This window comes from Nomascus leucogenys, chromosome 1a, assembly GCF_006542625.1.
Source record: "Nomascus leucogenys isolate Asia chromosome 1a, Asia_NLE_v1, whole genome shotgun sequence".
Lineage (NCBI taxonomy): Eukaryota > Metazoa > Chordata > Mammalia > Primates > Hylobatidae > Nomascus > Nomascus leucogenys.
In genome coordinates, this window is record NC_044381.1 from 91,967,843 (window position 1) to 91,985,228 (window position 17,386).

A 17,386-nucleotide genomic window follows, 5' to 3' on the forward strand; every position below is an offset into this window, starting at 1 on the left:
ATTAGTACTTCCTTTATCAGCAAGCAAAGAATAAACAGAAATTCTAATAAAAATTCATCACAGTGAATGTACTCCATACCTAAGCCACTGTGATGATTGCTGGGTACTAGATTAACTGCTGTAACATTGGCAGTGGGAAAGATTTCTCTTAGAAAATTTAAAAATTTCCCTTAATTAATGTTTACCTTGTAACTGGACTCTTAAACTTAAGTAGGCTATACAGACAGTCTCTTACATACCCAGTATACTAAAGTGCTAATGGGCATTTTATACTTAATGTGCTTGTGTGGTACCCTTTAACTATTAGTTTCAGGAAGGATTGAGGGCTTCTTAGGAAAGTTTTGCTAATGTGCTGCAGGTGAAGCTTTTTCCCCACTACTGAGGAATAAAAGCATCATGGGCTGTTTTTCAACCAGACAGTTAAAATAATTCTGACATTAATACAAATATGCTAGCCTGTTATGCTGTGTGATACCTCTCTCTTTCCACCATGTCGTGAATCCCTTGTGGTTTTAATAGCAAATTGGAAGGTATGATGTGAAGAGGAGAATGAAGCAGGCAGAGGAAACCCTTTATGAATTGACCCAAGACCACACTAGAGCGATTCTGCATGTATTAAGAATTATAGCTACTGGCTGGATGTGGTGGCTGACACCTGTAATCCCAGCACTTTGGGAGGCCAAAGTGGGAGAATCACTTGAATCCAGGAGTTCAAGACCAGCCTGGGCAACATAGTGACAGCCGGTCTCTACAAAAAATAAAATTTAGCCAGGTGCGGTGGCACACACCTGTAGTCCCAGCTACTTGGGAGGCTAAGGTGGAAGGATAGTTTGAGCCTGAGAGGTTGAGACTGCAGTGAGCTATGATTACACTACTGCACTCCAGCCTGAGCGACAGAGAAAGACTGTGTCAAAAAAAGAAATATATCTATATATATTTCTATATGGCCACCTCATACTGCCTGCCTCCTCAGCACTTCACAAGCACTAGCTTATTTAATACTCAGAATGATCTTGAAAAATTGACAGTGGTATCCCCATTTTACAGGCAATGAGACTGTTGCTCAGAAAGGTTATTAAGCAGCTTGCCCAAGGTCAAGCATATGGTAAGCAGCAAAGTCAGCCCTTCAACCAGTCTGCAAGAGTTCTAGTGCCATACTCATCTGCTTGGCTACCCTGCATAAGCATAAGCTGAACTTAGAAGTTCTCTTTGTGTTTCTGTCTGTAGGTGAGCTCATCAAGGCCTGCACCATATATACACATGCATATACACATATATATGTATATACATATGTATGTATACATATATACATATATATGTGTGTGTATATATATGTGTATATGTATATAAAATCTTTCTTGACTCTAGCATGAATTCAGACAGCTGGAGAGCAAGTAAGGACAGTGAAGGAATTTGAACAGAGTCCAGGAGCCTAGCCGGCTACTGTGTCCCAAAATATGTCAAGCTCTATCTAAACAGAGGCAGAGCCAAGAAGTCCAAGGAAACATCAGGGGTCCCAAGTGGGCAGGCAGAGAGCAGCATAAGGGAATCTGGGCTACTTCATCCTGGGGTGGTCAGGAAAGTCTTCAAATAATTATTCGGTGCTGGTGTGGGCTGGAGTGAGAGGTTCCTGTCTATAAGAAATGGGGGAAGGACTAACAGTAGTGAGCCAAGTTAACAAGGACCAAAGTGAAGTCTCTGTCACAGAGAGAGACTGGAAAAGAAAGGGGCTGAGAGAACTTTGACTAAGAAATTGCCCTGGAGCATTCAGGGTCTAGGAAGATACAGGTAAGGAAAACAGTCAAGTGTTGCTAATCTTATGTCTGATTGGGAGCAGGGCCACGATCTGAAAAGACCAATCCCTGAATAGGAACACAGAGGAAGGGGTACGCAGTCATATGCCTCTGGCCCATGAAATGCTCTACATGGTGGCTACAACTCTATTTTAAGTCCCCAGGCAAAAGCTGCTTAAAATGGAGAACCCAGGAATAGAGGCAAGAAGGAGTTTGCCGTGTGTGGCTGCAGATAGTATTCTACTATGGACTCCAGAACTAAAATAGTATCAGTGTGAATGTACCTTAGGAGATGTCATAGGCTGTATTCTTTCCACCTTCATTCACCTGATAGTTTTCACTCTGTCCAAGATTCAAAATGTAGGTGAATCAATAGGAAATGGCTAATTCCATAAATTACAATTTGACAATAATAATCTTACATTTTAGTCTATGTTATTGCCTTCAGTAACAAATTACTATTGATAGAAAAGCCTCTTTCGGTAATTTTTGGGTGTTATTTCAGAGAGGAATAGAGTTGATAATTAGGCTATCTTTCAAGTCCATGCTTGGGGCAGTTTTCTTTCCTGAGTCTTCTGAGAGATTTTCAATGGATGAAATTTTCATGTTGGTGTTCCCTAATTCTTCTCCTTTTTTTTGTTCTTTCTCACACAGGAGACTTTGAATGTGATTGATCCTGGCTTGATGGACCTAAATGGGATGAGTGAGGATGCCCTGGAATGGGATGAAATGGACATAAGTAACAAGTTAATTAGTTTGAATGAGGAATCAAATGACCTTGATCAAGAACCCCAACCTGTTATCTCTTCCTTGAAGCTTGGAGAGACAAGTAATGAGGACCCTGGTTATGACGAGGAGGGTGATAACCATGGGGGATCTCAGTATGCCTCAAATATTACTGCCCCCTCTAGTCCACACATTTACCAGGTGTACAGCCTCCACAATGTTGAACTCTATGAGGACAACCACATGCCATTTCTGAAAAACAATCCAAAGGTCACTGGCATGACACAGCCTAATGTTTTAACTAAGAGTCTCAGTAAAGACTCTTCATTTTCATCTACCAAATCTTTGCCAGATCTTCTAGGCGGTTCCAATTTGGTAAAGCCCTGCGCATGTCATGGAGGAGACATGAGCCAGAATTCAGGCAGTGAGAGTGGAATTGTCAGTGAAGGAGACACAGAAACCACTACCAACTCTGAAATGTGCTTGCTCAATGCAGTGGATGGGTCCCCAAGTAACCTTGAAACTGAACATCTGGACCCACAAATGGGAGATGCAGTTAACGTGTTAAAGCAAAAATTTAAAGATGAGGGGGAATGCATTAAGCTTCCAAATAGCTCTCAGTCGTCCATTTCACCAGTGGGTTGTGTAAATGGAAAAGTTGGAGATTTAAACAGTGTTACCAAACATACCCCTGATTGTTTGGGAGAAGAATTACAAGGAAAACATGATGTGTTTACATTTTATGATTATTCATACCTCCAAGGCTCAAAACTCAAATTACCAATGATAATGAAACAGTCACAAAGCGAAAAAGCACATGTGGAGGATCCCCTGCTTCGTGGTTTTTATTTTGATAAAAAATCATGCAAATCTAAACATCAGACTACAGAGTTACAACCCGATGTACCTCCCCATGAAAGGATTTTGGCAAGTGCATCTCATGAAATGGATCGCATTTCATATAAAAGTGGCAATATAGAAAAGACATTCACTGGCATGCAGAATACCAAACAGCTTTCCCTTTTATCTCATAGTTCATCTATTGAGTCCCTTTCTCCAGGGGGTGATTTATTTGGATTGGGCATCTTTAAAAATGGCAGTGACAGCCTCCAGCGAAGCACTTCTTTAGAAAGTTGGTTGACGTCCTATAAAAGCAATGAAGATCTTTTTAGCTGTCACAGCTCTGGGGATATAAGCGTGAGCAGTGGCTCAGTTGGTGAACTAAGTAAAAGAACATTAGATCTCCTGAATCGTTTGGAGAATATCCAGAGCCCCTCAGAGCAAAAGATAAAGCGAAGTGTTTCTGATATCACTCTTCAAAGCAGTTCCCAAAAGATGTCTTTTACTGGCCAGATGTCATTGGATATAGCATCTTCTATCAATGAAGACTCAGCGGCATCTCTAACAGAACTTAGCAGTAGTGACGAGCTCTCTCTTTGCTCAGAGGATATTGTGTTACACAAGAACAAGATCCCGGAATCGAATGCATCGTTCAGGAAGCGTCTGACTCGTTCAGTGGCTGATGAAAGCGATGTCAATGTCAGCATGATTGTTAATGTCTCTTGCACCTCTGCTTGCACTGATGATGAAGATGACAGCGACCTGCTCTCCAGCTCTACTCTTACCTTGACTGAAGAAGAGCTGTGCATCAAAGATGAGGATGACGACTCCAGTATTGCAACAGATGATGAAATTTATGAAGACTGCAACTTGATGTCAGGGCTAGACTACATAAAGAATGAATTACAGACCTGGATTAGGCCAAAATTGTCTTTGACAAGAGATAAGAAAAGGTGCAATGTCAGTGATGAGATGAAGGGCAGTAAAGATGTAAGTAGCAGTGAGATGACCAATCCCTCTGATACTCTGAATATTGAGACCCTTCTAAATGGCTCTGTAAAACGTGTCTCTGAAAATAATGGAAATGGTAAGAATTCATCTCATACCCGTGAGTTAGGAACAAAGGGTGAAAATAAGAAAACTATTTTCAAAGTTAATAAAGATCCATATGTGGCTGACATGGAAAATGGCAACATTGAAGGTATTCCGGAAAGGCAAAAGGACAAACTGAATGGGACTTCAAAGGTATCAGAAAATCTTGGTTCAAATGGGGAAGAGATTTCAGAGAGTGAGCATTGTAAGTGTAAAGCACTTATGGATAGTTTAGATGATTCAAATACTGCTGGCAAGGAATTTGTTTCCCAAGATGTTAGACATCTTCCAAAGAAGTGTCCAAATCACCACCATTTTGAAAATCAAAGCACTGCCTCTACTCCCACTGAGAAGTCGTTCTCAGAACTGGCTTTAGAAACCAGGTTTAACAACAGACAAGACTCCGATGCTATGAAATCATCTGATGATGCACCGAGTATGGCTGGAAAATCTGCTGGTTGTTGTCTAGCACTTGAACAAAACGGAACAGAGGAAAATGCTTCTATCAGCAACATTTCCTGTTGCAACTGTGAGCCAGATGTTTTCCATCAAAAAGATGCCGAAGATTGTTCAGTACACAACTTTGTTAAGGAAATCATTGACATGGCTTCGACAGCCCTAAAAAGTAAATCTCAACCTGAAAACGAGGTGGCTGCTCCTACTTCATTAACTCAAATCAAGGAGAAAGTGTTGGAGCATTCTCACCGGCCCATCCAGCTGAGAAAAGGGGACTTTTATTCGTATTTATCTCTCTCATCTCATGACAGTGATTGTGGGGAGGTCACCAATTACATAGAAGAGAAAAGCAGCACTCCATTGCCGCTAGACACCACCGACTCAGGCTTAGATGACAAGGAAGATATTGAATGCTTCTTTGAGGCCTGTGTTGAGGGTGACGCTGATGGAGAGGAGCCTTGTTTCTCTAGTGTTCCTCCAAATGAATCTGCAGTTCCCAGCGAAGCTGCAATGCCACTACAAGCAACAGCATGTTCTTCTGACTTCAGTGATAGTTCTCTTTTAGCTGATGATGCAGATACAGTGGCTCTTTCAAGTCCTTCCTCTCAGGAAAGAGCTGAGGATGGAAAGGAAGTGAATGGTTTGCCCCAAACTTCCAGTGGCTGTGCAGAAAATGTAGAGTTTACTCCTTCAAAGCTTGACAGTGAAAAGGAAAGTTCCGGAAAACCAGGTGAATCTGGAATGCCAGAAGAACATAATGCTGCTTCAGCTAAATCTAAAGTTCAAGACCTCTCCTTGAAGGCAAATCAGCCAACAGACAAGGCTGCATTGCATCCCAGCCCCAAAACTTCAACCTGTGAAGAAAATCTTCTGAACCTTCATGAAGAACGACATAGAAATATGCATAGGTAGAATGTACCCCCTCCCCAAGCATGAAAATCATCTCACTGAAAGGTACGTATAGTCCTCATGCCATATGTATATTTAAAATATTGAGTTCAGGTCAGCAAAACCATGGTAGGAGAAAAGGCTAGTCAGAATGACCAATTACGGCAGACAGTTATCTGAATAAGACATTTAGGTAGAAGAAATGCTCCCAACAACGAAAGTAACTGTGAGGCAAAAGAAAAAAAAAACAGGGAAAATTGACATTCTTAGTGACATTATCTTTATTACATCATTCTGGCAAGAATACAAAATTTGAGGAAGTAGTTGAACAATTTAAGGCCTCAAATTCTTCCATTGAGGGAGAATAAAAAGGTTATCCAAATCGCAATTATACTCCATCATCAAAATGCATGCACAGTAACAATGCTCTCCACTTCAGTTTCCTGCACAGAGAGCTGTCCGTTCTCTTCAGTGCCTGCAGATGAACAATGATTAGGCTAAAGGCTGCATCTCCTGATTTGGCTCTTCCTTTTATGCTTCTGTCTAATGTAACTATCGTCACATTTGCTTCCCCCGTAGAAGACTGTGCTGTCACAACTCCTAATCATGGCTATGTCTAAGGATTCAAACAGGAGGGGAAAGTTGGTGTTAAAGAAGAGGCTCTTATTTATCCACATACAGATTGAGAACAGGCTCAGAAAGCAAATGCAGAGAGAATACATGACAAGTTAATGGCGTTTTGATAAAAACAGAATTTTTGAATTTTGCCTGAAGGTGACAGGCTGATTTCCATCAAATTTTTTAAGAAAGTCATTCCACTCTTCATATTTAATAAGACAGCTATTGATCGATAATTCCAAGATGATGATGTGTCTCTAAAAGTGACACAAAGATTCTGTTATTTCCCATTTCTAAGCCCCAGTGATGAATATACTTTCTCAATCAAGTTTAAAGAAAATTTGAGCTTTCAGATGTGAGAGTCATATTTCACCCAAGTATGAGATGCCTAATGCCACCTCCCTCCCCACTCCAGAAGCTTAATGCCATCACCTAAACTCGTGCTATAGGAAATGAATTACAGAAGCAATCTACCCTAATTTGTTAACTTATTCAAATAACAGTTATTATACTTAACTATGCTAAAGATTATCTTTTTTGTGGCAGATTGTTTATTTTTTGATGAGCCTAATTACTGATTTTCTAAAAGTAATTTACATTTATTACAAATACATCTTTTAAAATGTGACAGATAAATGTTGTTCCCATAATGTATTATGAAAAAAGTTACTATTTAAAAACACATTATTTAATTTGAAAGATGAATGGCAAACATCATTATTTTTTTTCCTGCAACACCTGTGCCCTAAGCTTATTAAAATGTGTGATTCTGTGTAGAGCTGCTAGAAATGGGGACTAAGGGGGGCATCTATACCATCTATACCCTAAAAATAAACTCAATATGCAAAATTGAAGAAAGGCATCCCACTTACTAATATAGCTCAACTAATTTTCTGTGTTTCAGACTCTATTTACAATTGGCTGCAAGTGAGAACAAAAATAGGAGAGAGAGAAATGTATTTTCTGTGAAACATGTCCACCCTATAATCACATTCTCCATCAGTATGCAGTAAAACTGACCATTAAGGGAGAGTAACTGCAATTCCATAAGCTGCTTCAAAACAAGTTCTATTAGAACCGATTGTACTGCTGGCTCTGCCAACCTCCGCAGAAGGGCTGGTAGAGCCTGGCTGATTTTGTTTTCTGAAAGGGGATAAAGGCTTGAAAGCAACACCACTCTGAGCATGACATCATGTGACTGTGACCCTCAAGTCACCAGTCATGCTGAGATCTGGAGCTCCAGAAGCTCTGGCACTGGAGAAGCCTTTGCGATGCACTCTCCCTTTTTTGATCCTCTGGGAATTTGTTCTCTCTCTTACACAGATGTAGAATTGAAATGAAATGTAAATGATGAGCAGCTCCATCTTTAGACTTGGAGGTAGTGAATGTGCTGGTGGATCTGTGTAACCCTCACATTTTACAAGCAGGGACAGTGTCAAACTAGCAGCCAGCCCGTCTGCCAGTCAGCAGTATTTTTTGTTAAGCCCCGGTGATGCCTGGCCTTATCTCGGGCAAAGGGAGAAACAGCCAGATTTTACTTCTGCAGAACTCACATCGCCCCCAAGTGACTTGTTATAGGCCTAGAGCCATTTAAATAGCCATATTTACTGGTCCTATTCAGGATTTTTTTCAGTATCATGTGGACAAAACATCTGGATGCCTGAAATTTTTGCCAGACGTTAGCATTGGATAACTGGGTATAAATAGTCACATATTGTTAAAATACTGTCAACCAGGACAAGTTATTTAATCTCAAAATGTTGACATGCCTTCTGTATTTAATGTCAAGTATACATAGTAAAATTGTTTGATAAATATGAGGTTTCATGCCTACAAGAGCTTAATTGTTGTCATTGTTCTTTCTACAAGTTCAGAAAAAGAAAAAGCTGTGCTTTTTAAAGTCATTTGAAAACCATCAGTTGGGATGCTCTTTTTATGAGGACAGTAAAATTCACCAAATTCCATTTGCTTGGTTTTTTTTTTCCAGAACTAAGTTTTCAGATGATGAAATGATTGTAATGCCACCCAGAAGAGGTGTAACTTAGAATAGCAGATAGAGTCTGCAACAGTAACAAAAATGTTTTTCAGATTTTCAAAGGTTTTTTATTTACTGTGTTCTAATTAAAAACCCACTGAAACTGCTTGAGAAGTTTTAACATGATCTAACAGTATATGCATTTGCACTGATTTCCAGGCATACTGCTGTGCTTTTCACTATTTTCATTTATGTGTCATGTTTCTATAAAAATAGAGAGGTCAGTTACAGCAAATCACATCAAAGGAAAGGTATCTGGATAGATCCAGATCTTTCTGCCTAATTTAGAGGAAGCACATAATGTATGTCTGGAGTGCCTCCTAGGACCTGCCTAAGAGATGTACTTTGCGCTAATCTTTTTGCTGTATTCTGACAGTTATTTCTTCATAATCCTCATCATAAGCCTCTGATCTTTGATGAATGGTTTAACCCTAAACTTCAGGCTGGATAAATCCCGTGGTATAAAAATTTAACTCATCATATGCGGCCAGTGTGTGCTTTTTCTTTTCCTTTTGGTCTGCTCTAGTGATTTGGGGTTTTGTTTTACTATGTGTATGTGTATGAGTGTGGTGTTTTGGGGGTTGGGGTGAGGAGCTGTATTTACTTACAGTGCATGTATTTCCTTTAGAACTTTTTAGCTTTATTGCCTTTTCTACTTTATTGGTCTGTAAATGTGATAGTTGGTGGCCAGTAGATTTTAGATTTTAGGCAATTACTTGTATTTGTGCATGCTCAAGTACACACAGAGAGAGTTTTAAATGCTGCTGCTCAGATTTTACAAACTGAGAAAGCTGTGAGAGCATACATTTCTCATGTACACAGCACAATTCTCATTCTGTTAATTGGATTGACATTAGGTGCTTAATATTTTCCAAAGCTGGTCAACCAGGTTTAAGAAACTACCTTTGGTGATTGTGTATGAATTTTTCACTCGACAATACAGGTATAATCTTATCAAACTTACCTTTAAAATCACTTTAATAAACCAATGTTTTGCTGGATGGGAGATGTCTTTAAATTATCTGGCACTTCTGAATACCTAGCCCTGCTATGCTAAATAACAAGGATGTTATTAGGCATCACCTATCACCTATCTCACACACACACACACGCACACACACTCACACCCCAGATCTGTGCCTCAGCCAATTTGGCCTGCCCATTTCCAAGTGGGCCAAGTTGAAAGAATTGATTATCCAGAGAGAATTTAAATGCCAGCATTTAGTAAGACCAGATTTGCCTCACCTAAGGAATCCCTATTCTGAGGCCAGATTTCAAATGAGTCATGTCCTCAGCATTTGAACAATGCACCGGGCTTTCTTGTGTTACTGCATTATTTTACTATACCAAATTTCGTGCCATCTGTTTCTGTCTGTCTCCCCTTGTTCTTTATCTAATTTTTCTTCTTTCTCCAACTCCCCATGGCTCCAGCCAAACCACTTTTTGTTAAGGTTTTTCTGGCTCTTAAGTTGGAAGATTGTAGAAAAACAGAGAGCAAGACAAAGAGAATATTCGTTCTTGAAGGACAGTAAAGCAACCTGATATGAGACATCAGAACTCAGTTTAAGCCCAGACAAGCAAAAGCCTGCTTTCTTTGAGAGCTGGTTAGGGGACTTACAATAATTGCATCCTGCATTGCCTAAACTTGGTATTTAGGTGTTCCTCATATTTGACCAGTTGCTTTTAGCCATTTAGAAATAGGCAGAATGGATCGAGTTTGGAACAAATTTATATCATAGCCATGAGATGTACAAATATAATTGAATCCATCTCGTTTCCACAATGCTGTATGTACCTTAAATGAAATGCATTACTATTTGAGCTAGAAGCCCCAGTTGTATCTTTTTATAGGCTGGCACACTTAGGATAATCACAATGTTATGAATATTTCACCACTATACAATAGTGGAATTGTTCGATATCATTCATAAAATCACTGCAGCAAGGGTTAAGTCCGACAGCCTATCAGTTCCCAGTGTGTGGAATCACTGTACATTGTAAATGCTTTGCGGCATCACTTGGCATCAGCGGCGTCACGTTTTCATATTGGTTTGAAGCTATTTTGATGTTCCAAACTGAGTTCACAGGCAAAAGAGTGGATGAGATCCAGAGAAAAGGTCAAACTTGATGATTTTTCTTGTTTTCTTTGAAACCGCATCTTTTTTTAAAAAATCAATGTATTTTTCACATCTACACTGAGACTTTTTTTGTCAGTAATGTGAAGCTTGGGCTATTAAAATTATTTATATTTTATGTATCTTTTTATTTCAGAACATTAGCAAGTAGTCCCACAATTGCAGCCTTCAATGGTTCCTCAAAGGGCTTGGTTTTGCTAATGAAAAATACATTTCTGAAACCTTTTCTTGTCACTTTTTTGTTTCTTGTAGATGCGCCTGGCTGCAACTCAGGGGTGGCCTCATCCTCCCGCCCTGGGCTGGTCTCTGGTTCCATCACGTTTGTCACTGCCGTTTATTACATTGACTTCTCCCAAGATGAATCTTCCTTCCAAATGTGTTTTCTCCACACGAGCCTTGTGATCTGAATGTGTGCACTGGTTCTCTTTAGGTGATCGTCTTTGAAGTTCAGCAAAGCTGCTTGTTCTCCCATGGATTCCTGTCCCAAGCTACCTCTACCAACCCTCTCTCTCCAGCTAGACTTTTCTCTTTGCCTCCTCCCCTCCCTTCCACTCTTTAAAGTTCTGCAGTTCACCAACTGGTGGTCCATTAAATTCTCCTGTCTAGAATGACCCCCCACCAGTACTTGACCAATTTCATGTTTCAATCTGGATTTTTTTTTAATGGTATGATGACTGTGTTTATTGAAAGAGTTTTACCTAAAAAGCCAACATTTGAATTGATTGCAGCATAGAGAAGAAACACTGGTCCTTCTTTCAAAATTAAGCAACTATTAAAAGCGCCATTTTATTTATTTCATTTAAAAAATAATCTATGCAGCATTTCAAGAAACAACCATACGGTGTTGTATATTACAAACTGGTGACATTCTACTATTGAATTATGTACAACATTTTCATTTTTTATGCTTCTTGAGGTGGTAATGAGAAAAAAGTTTTTTAAAAAAGTGTGCCTTGCTGTATTTCTTATACCATTTATTAAAAAGCTGCTTTCATGGTAAAATTATGTTGGTTTGAAAGGAGGAAATAGCAAGGTTAAGATGTGTGAATAATTTCTGTATATATGTATAACCGAGTACAAACATTGATGTATAATGACAGTATAAAATGCTTTCATGTTTGTGATGTCTAGTGATGTGGAAAATATAAGCCTTAAATCCATTAGGTTGCATGGTAATTAAAATTGGCATAATAAACACAGATTATTGGGGGAAAAGGAAAATTAGTGATCTCTTCTACTATGTTCTTTACCAAATTGTTGCATCTGGTTCTGAAAAAGTATAGCATGTAGCAGCTTCCAAACATATTCATATTGCTTAAGAGGCTTAACATTACCTAAACTAGAGACTAGACATAAAGCCTTCAGTTTTCAGAATCTTTCTGGTCACTATAAAGATCTTGGAACAGCAAATGATTAAATGTCGTTCCCCTAAACCAATAAACATTTATACTAGATTTTTTATTTCTACTTATCATTAATGATTTGATGTTGGATTTCAGGATACCTTGTATGTCTTAATTTATTTTAAATATTTATTTTGAATGAGTTTGATAGAAAGCTAGTAGAAAAGTATAGAAAATTTGACTATTATTTATAGATTTCAGGTATATTTATATGTGTAAAAGAAATTGACAAAGAAATATTTCATCTGGCCTTTACTGACTCCTGTTAAATGCAGTTTTAAATTTATATGGTAACACCTACTTAAGTGCCTGACACAGTAGGTATTCAATAAAAATTTACTGAATTAAAGGATTAAATTAGGTGACATGGTGACATCTATCCCTTTATTTTGACACTAAAACATGGACACAACTAGAAAAAGGTACAATGCAATATAAAATCACAATAGATAATGTATATCAAATTTCTAAAAGGTAAAGAATGTTGTGGGTTCATGTAGTCACAGGAATGACAATCATTCATTTAACAGATAGTTCAGAAACACTTTTTATCTGCAAGGCACTATTCTAGATCCAGAAGATGCAATGTTGAACAAACAGACAAAGCCGTGCCCTCAGAAGGCTCTTCTGCATTAGGAAAAAGTGAACACACAAATGACATGAAGTATTTGTTGCAGAGCTGAGGAAGAGAGCAAATGTAGCGATAGAGGCGCAATGAGAGAAGCAGCAGTGGGTACAAGGAGGAAGAAAAAGGACTTGCAGAGAGTGGAAAGTTAGTGGAATATTCATGAAACTTCATTGCAGGGGTAATAGAAGAAAAAGTAAATTGGGAGGACTTAATGAAAGGTCTTTTAAAAAGTTAACTTGGAGCTTTTGTATGTAAAATGCTAGGTAATAAGGACACTTTGTACAGGCTGTTTTGCACCTGATTTTGTTTATCATTAGTACCACACCAAGATCATTTAGATGATGCTTATCTGTAATTCTACCACTTTAATAACTATTTGTATTTTTATGCCCCTTCTAATCCTTTCCATACATATTTCTAAATGGATAAATTATTCTAGGGTTCTTAATAGGTAGTAATTTGTTCAAAAGCGGTTTTAGCCAGACATCTAGTTGCAATGTTCAAGAGGATTATAGGGGAAAGAGATTAGAGATAATTGTCTAGTTAGGGGGCAGCTAGAGAAAATAAGCTAAGTTTGCAATAACAGAGTACACAAGTATAGTGGCCCAGGATGTAGAGAAAGAACAAATCCTAGAGTCTTTGAAATTTCTAAGGGCATTCTAGACCTCTGTTGGGATATGGTATTATTTTACATACTGACACAACCTAAATTTTCTTTGGGTAGTAACTAATGTCAAGTCTACATCTACTGGTAAAACATTCAAAGAACAAACTGACAATGATGTTCTACCTACTTGTTACATGCTCATGGAAGACTGTGCAGTATTGAAAGTATTTGTTAATTATCTGTTTAGTATTAACACTAAATTTGTAGAATGACTTTCGGGTCTGTTGAACAATGCCTTTTCAGGTTGGAAGAGGAAAAATAGCCTCAATCTCCCACCCCATGTAGGCACTACCTCCCCAATTACCCTTAGAAAATGATCACACCAACTCTGCCTACACACTTCCAGTGATAGTGGTTCATTGTCTGTTAAGGCAAACTGTTCCACTGTTGGGCATATCTCTTTGTTAGAAAGTTCTTTCTTAGGTTGCTAAAATCTGCCTAGTACCCTGCTATCCTGCATTTAATTTTGCTCACTGGTCCTAGTTCTGTCTTACGGAGCAGCCCAGATTTTCTTTACTCCCTTATTCTCATGGCAACCCTGAAGATGATCGAGGCCAGTTACTCATCATCTCCCAACCACTGTTTCCTCAACTGCCCTTCATATGTCATGGTTTTCAGATCCATTCCAACCTGACTGAATGTTAACAGACAGAATTCTTGAAATTAAGGAACTGTCTTCATCATCATACATGTAGAAAAGAATCTGAACATTTAAGTGCTAAGTTTTCTCTAGAAATATATTCAAGATATGTTTATTCTATTATTGTAAATTTCAACCAATAAATAAATAAGAATCCATGACTTCCTTCAGTGGCCCAGTCCAGTGCCTAAGTCATCTTGAATCTTCTCCTTACATCAAATACAAATCTAACCTATTTCCAAGTAGGGCACTCCCTCTGCTTATTTATTCATTTATTCAGCCATTCAGCAAACATTTATTAAATGGCTACCTATGTGAGGCACTATATTTGGCATTAGGTATATAAAGGCAATTAACACATAGTATCTGTCTCCAAAGGTTTACAGTTTTTCTTCCGAAAGTGCCTTTTGTGTCCTTGAATAGAGTGATTATGACTTTTGTCTAAATTAAATGATGACCTCATTTAGTTTCTGATGAAGTTTCTCTACATTTAAGAACATCTAGTGAGCAAAACAGTATATAAAATCATCTGGATCTGACTACCAGAAAAAGTAAAGCGGTTTTAATTACAGAAAGAAAAATATTTATTAGATGTCTGGTCACTGAACAAATATGCATCTCATACAACAACAGAACAACCTAAATTTAGGGCTTCCGGAAACCTGAGTTTGATGATTTTGTTGTGTTTGGTTCATCCAGACTAGGTTTGACCCATTCTGTAATTCCTAGAAACAAACTAGATGAAAATATCAATGAAATGATCCAGGTCTTTCTTACAAGTCAATTTGCTTTAGCTTCCAAAAGAAGTTGAAATTTTTTAGAATTTTAAAGAAAAACTAACTTTTCAAATGTCATATAATTCTTATATTTTAAATATAAATTGAACCAACTAAATTTACCACTATATTTTTTTCTACATATTCTTTTTTCAATTTTCATTTTGAAAAAATTCAGACCTATGTAAAAGTTGAGAGTAGAACAAAGATACTTGGTACTCATCCCTCAGGTTCATTTATTGTTAATATTTCACCGTATTTACTTCATCTCTCTGTATACACACACACTTTTTTGTATGATTAAATCATTTGAAATTAAATTGTAGAGTATGATACTTCATCTGCAAATACTTCAGCATGTATTAACTGAGAACATGGGCATTCTTCTCCAAGTCTACAATACCATCTTCATACTCAAGAAATGTAACATTGGCTGGGCGTGGTGGCTTACGCCTGTAATCCCAGCACTTTGGGAGGCCGAGGCGTGTGGATCACCTAAGGTCAGGAGTTCAAGATCAGCCTGGCCAACATGGTGAAACCCCGTCTCTACTAAAAATACAAAAATTAGCCAGGCATGGTAGCTGTAATCCCAGGTACTTGGGAGGCTGAGGCAGGAGAATCGCTTGAAGCCGGGAGGCAGAGGTTGCAGTGAGCCGAGATTGCACCACTGCACTCCAGCCTGGGCAAGAAGAGTGAAATTTTGTCTCGAAAAAAATGTAATATTAATACAATAATACCTGATAGTTTATATTCAAATTTCTCTAAATACCCAAATTATGTCCTCTTATAGTTGTTTTTGTTTTAATACAGGATTCAAACAAAGATCATATACTGCTTTTAGTTTCCAAGTCTTTTTTTTTTTTTTTTTTTAATCTTGAATAGTTTCCCTGTGCTTTTATTCTGTTTTTCTTTAGGCTTTTATAACATCGACAGTTCTGAAGAGTCCAGGCCAGTCTTGCAGAATGATCCACAATCTTGATGGGTCTAGTTGTTTTCTTATTGTTAAATTCAGGGTAAATTATTTTTGTCAAGTAAATACATAGGTGACTTTGCATTCACAGCCACTCTTTAATGAAGATTGATTGAATAACTGACATTCCTGATATGTTTTAAAGTTCACAGCTTACTCTTTCAGCCCATGCTTCATCCATCTAAGGCAAGGGTCAGCAAACTGTGGCGCATGGGCCAAATTCAGCTCATTGCCTGTTCTGGTTTGACCTGTTTGAACAATTGACGAGCTTCAAACAATTTTTACATTTTCAAGTTAACAAAAGAATACTTCATGACGTGAAAATCACATGAAATTTAAATTTTGGTGTCCATGTATGAAGTTTTATTAGAACACATCCACGCACATGTTTCCATAGTCTATGGATGCTTTGACACTATACAAAGTTAGGTACTTGCAACAAAAGCCATATGGCCTGCAAAACCTAAAACATTTACTATCTGGATCATTACAGAAAGTTGTCTGATCCCTGGTCTATGATATTCTAAATTCTGACACATTTTCTTAGGATAGATTTCCATTTGCAAATTCAATGTAATACATAAACACCTGCAATAGTTGTGTTTTTTTTTCTTTTTACTTCCTAGATTTTATTGCATTCTCAACTTGTTTCATATTACCTTAAAAAATAAAGTGCACTTAAAGATTGTTGAACATCCACAGTTTAAGGATTTAAATTGAGTTCACTATTACTACCTGGCTTTGATTGATTTAGAGGGTTAGTCAATTACAGACTAAATAATCAGTTCAATCAAAACCATCAGAAAAATTGACACGAACTCACTTCCATGCACCAATAAACTGGAATCCTTTCTTTAAATGTTTTTCTAAAGCAATCCAAGGAATTAAATTCAGGCCATTTCACAGTCAGTTTTTTTCAAATTCATTTTTCAACTCAAAGGCAAAACCATGATCAAAATATTGTATACAGTACACCTTCAGTTCCCAACTGCTGAATTTACCAAGGAATTAAGTATTCACCACAAACCCTGGTGTGGCCATAGGTGGACACTCTTATTAAAAAGAAGATGTTCAAAAAGAATAATACTTCTTTTCTTTCTTAAATTCACCTTTGATAGCACTGCCACACGTCTGGGAAGGGAACATTCAAGGAAACCTTTTAGCCACTTCTTTTTTAGAAGCAACCAAATACCTTCTATATGACAATGGCCCTTTAGTTTGAGAGTTGCCACATATTTGCATTTCCAGAGTAAAATAATAGAATCATGTGGGCGGGTCAGGCCCACAATAGTATGGTTTCTTTGGCAAAGGCATTTTGGCCAATGCCGTAAGACCATTCTGGCCCTTGATTAATGGGTTCCCACCAAAGCAGAAATTATGCAGAGCTTATTTGTCCTTGCATTTTGAAGTAAATCATTGCCTGCATAAAGCAACTTTTTTGTCTCTTTTCCATTGCAACACACAGGACTTAGAATGTGTTCATATGTGTAAGATTGTCTTAGTCTGCCCAGACTGCTTGGACTGTGTTGTTTAGAAACAACAGAATTTATTGCTCAAAGTTCTGGAGACTGGGAAGTTCAAGATCAAGGCACCAGCAGATTCAGTGTCTGAGGAGGGCTCACTCTCTGTTTCATTGATGCACCTTACTGCATCCTCATCTGGTGGAAGGGGCAGTGAACAAGCTCCCTTGGGCCCCTTTTATAAAAGCACTAATCCCAT

The 17,386-nt window shown here is 38.0% G+C and overlaps 1 protein-coding gene across 4 annotated transcripts in view; it reads left to right on the plus strand.

Moving 5' to 3' along the window:
• AKAP6 (A-kinase anchoring protein 6) overlaps window positions 1-15,017 on the plus strand; it is a 500,428-nt gene extending 485,411 nt beyond the window's left edge. For all 4 annotated transcript variants that reach the window (XM_030813201.1, XM_030813191.1, XM_030813206.1 and 1 more), the window contains 2 exons: window positions 2,448-5,861; window positions 10,836-15,017. In XM_030813201.1, the coding sequence (XP_030669061.1) occupies window positions 2,448-5,819 (3,372 nt within the window). In that variant the 3' untranslated portion in view covers window positions 5,820-5,861; window positions 10,836-15,017. The remainder of the gene's footprint in view (window positions 1-2,447; window positions 5,862-10,835) is intronic.
• Window positions 15,018-17,386: the final 2,369 nt, after the last annotated feature.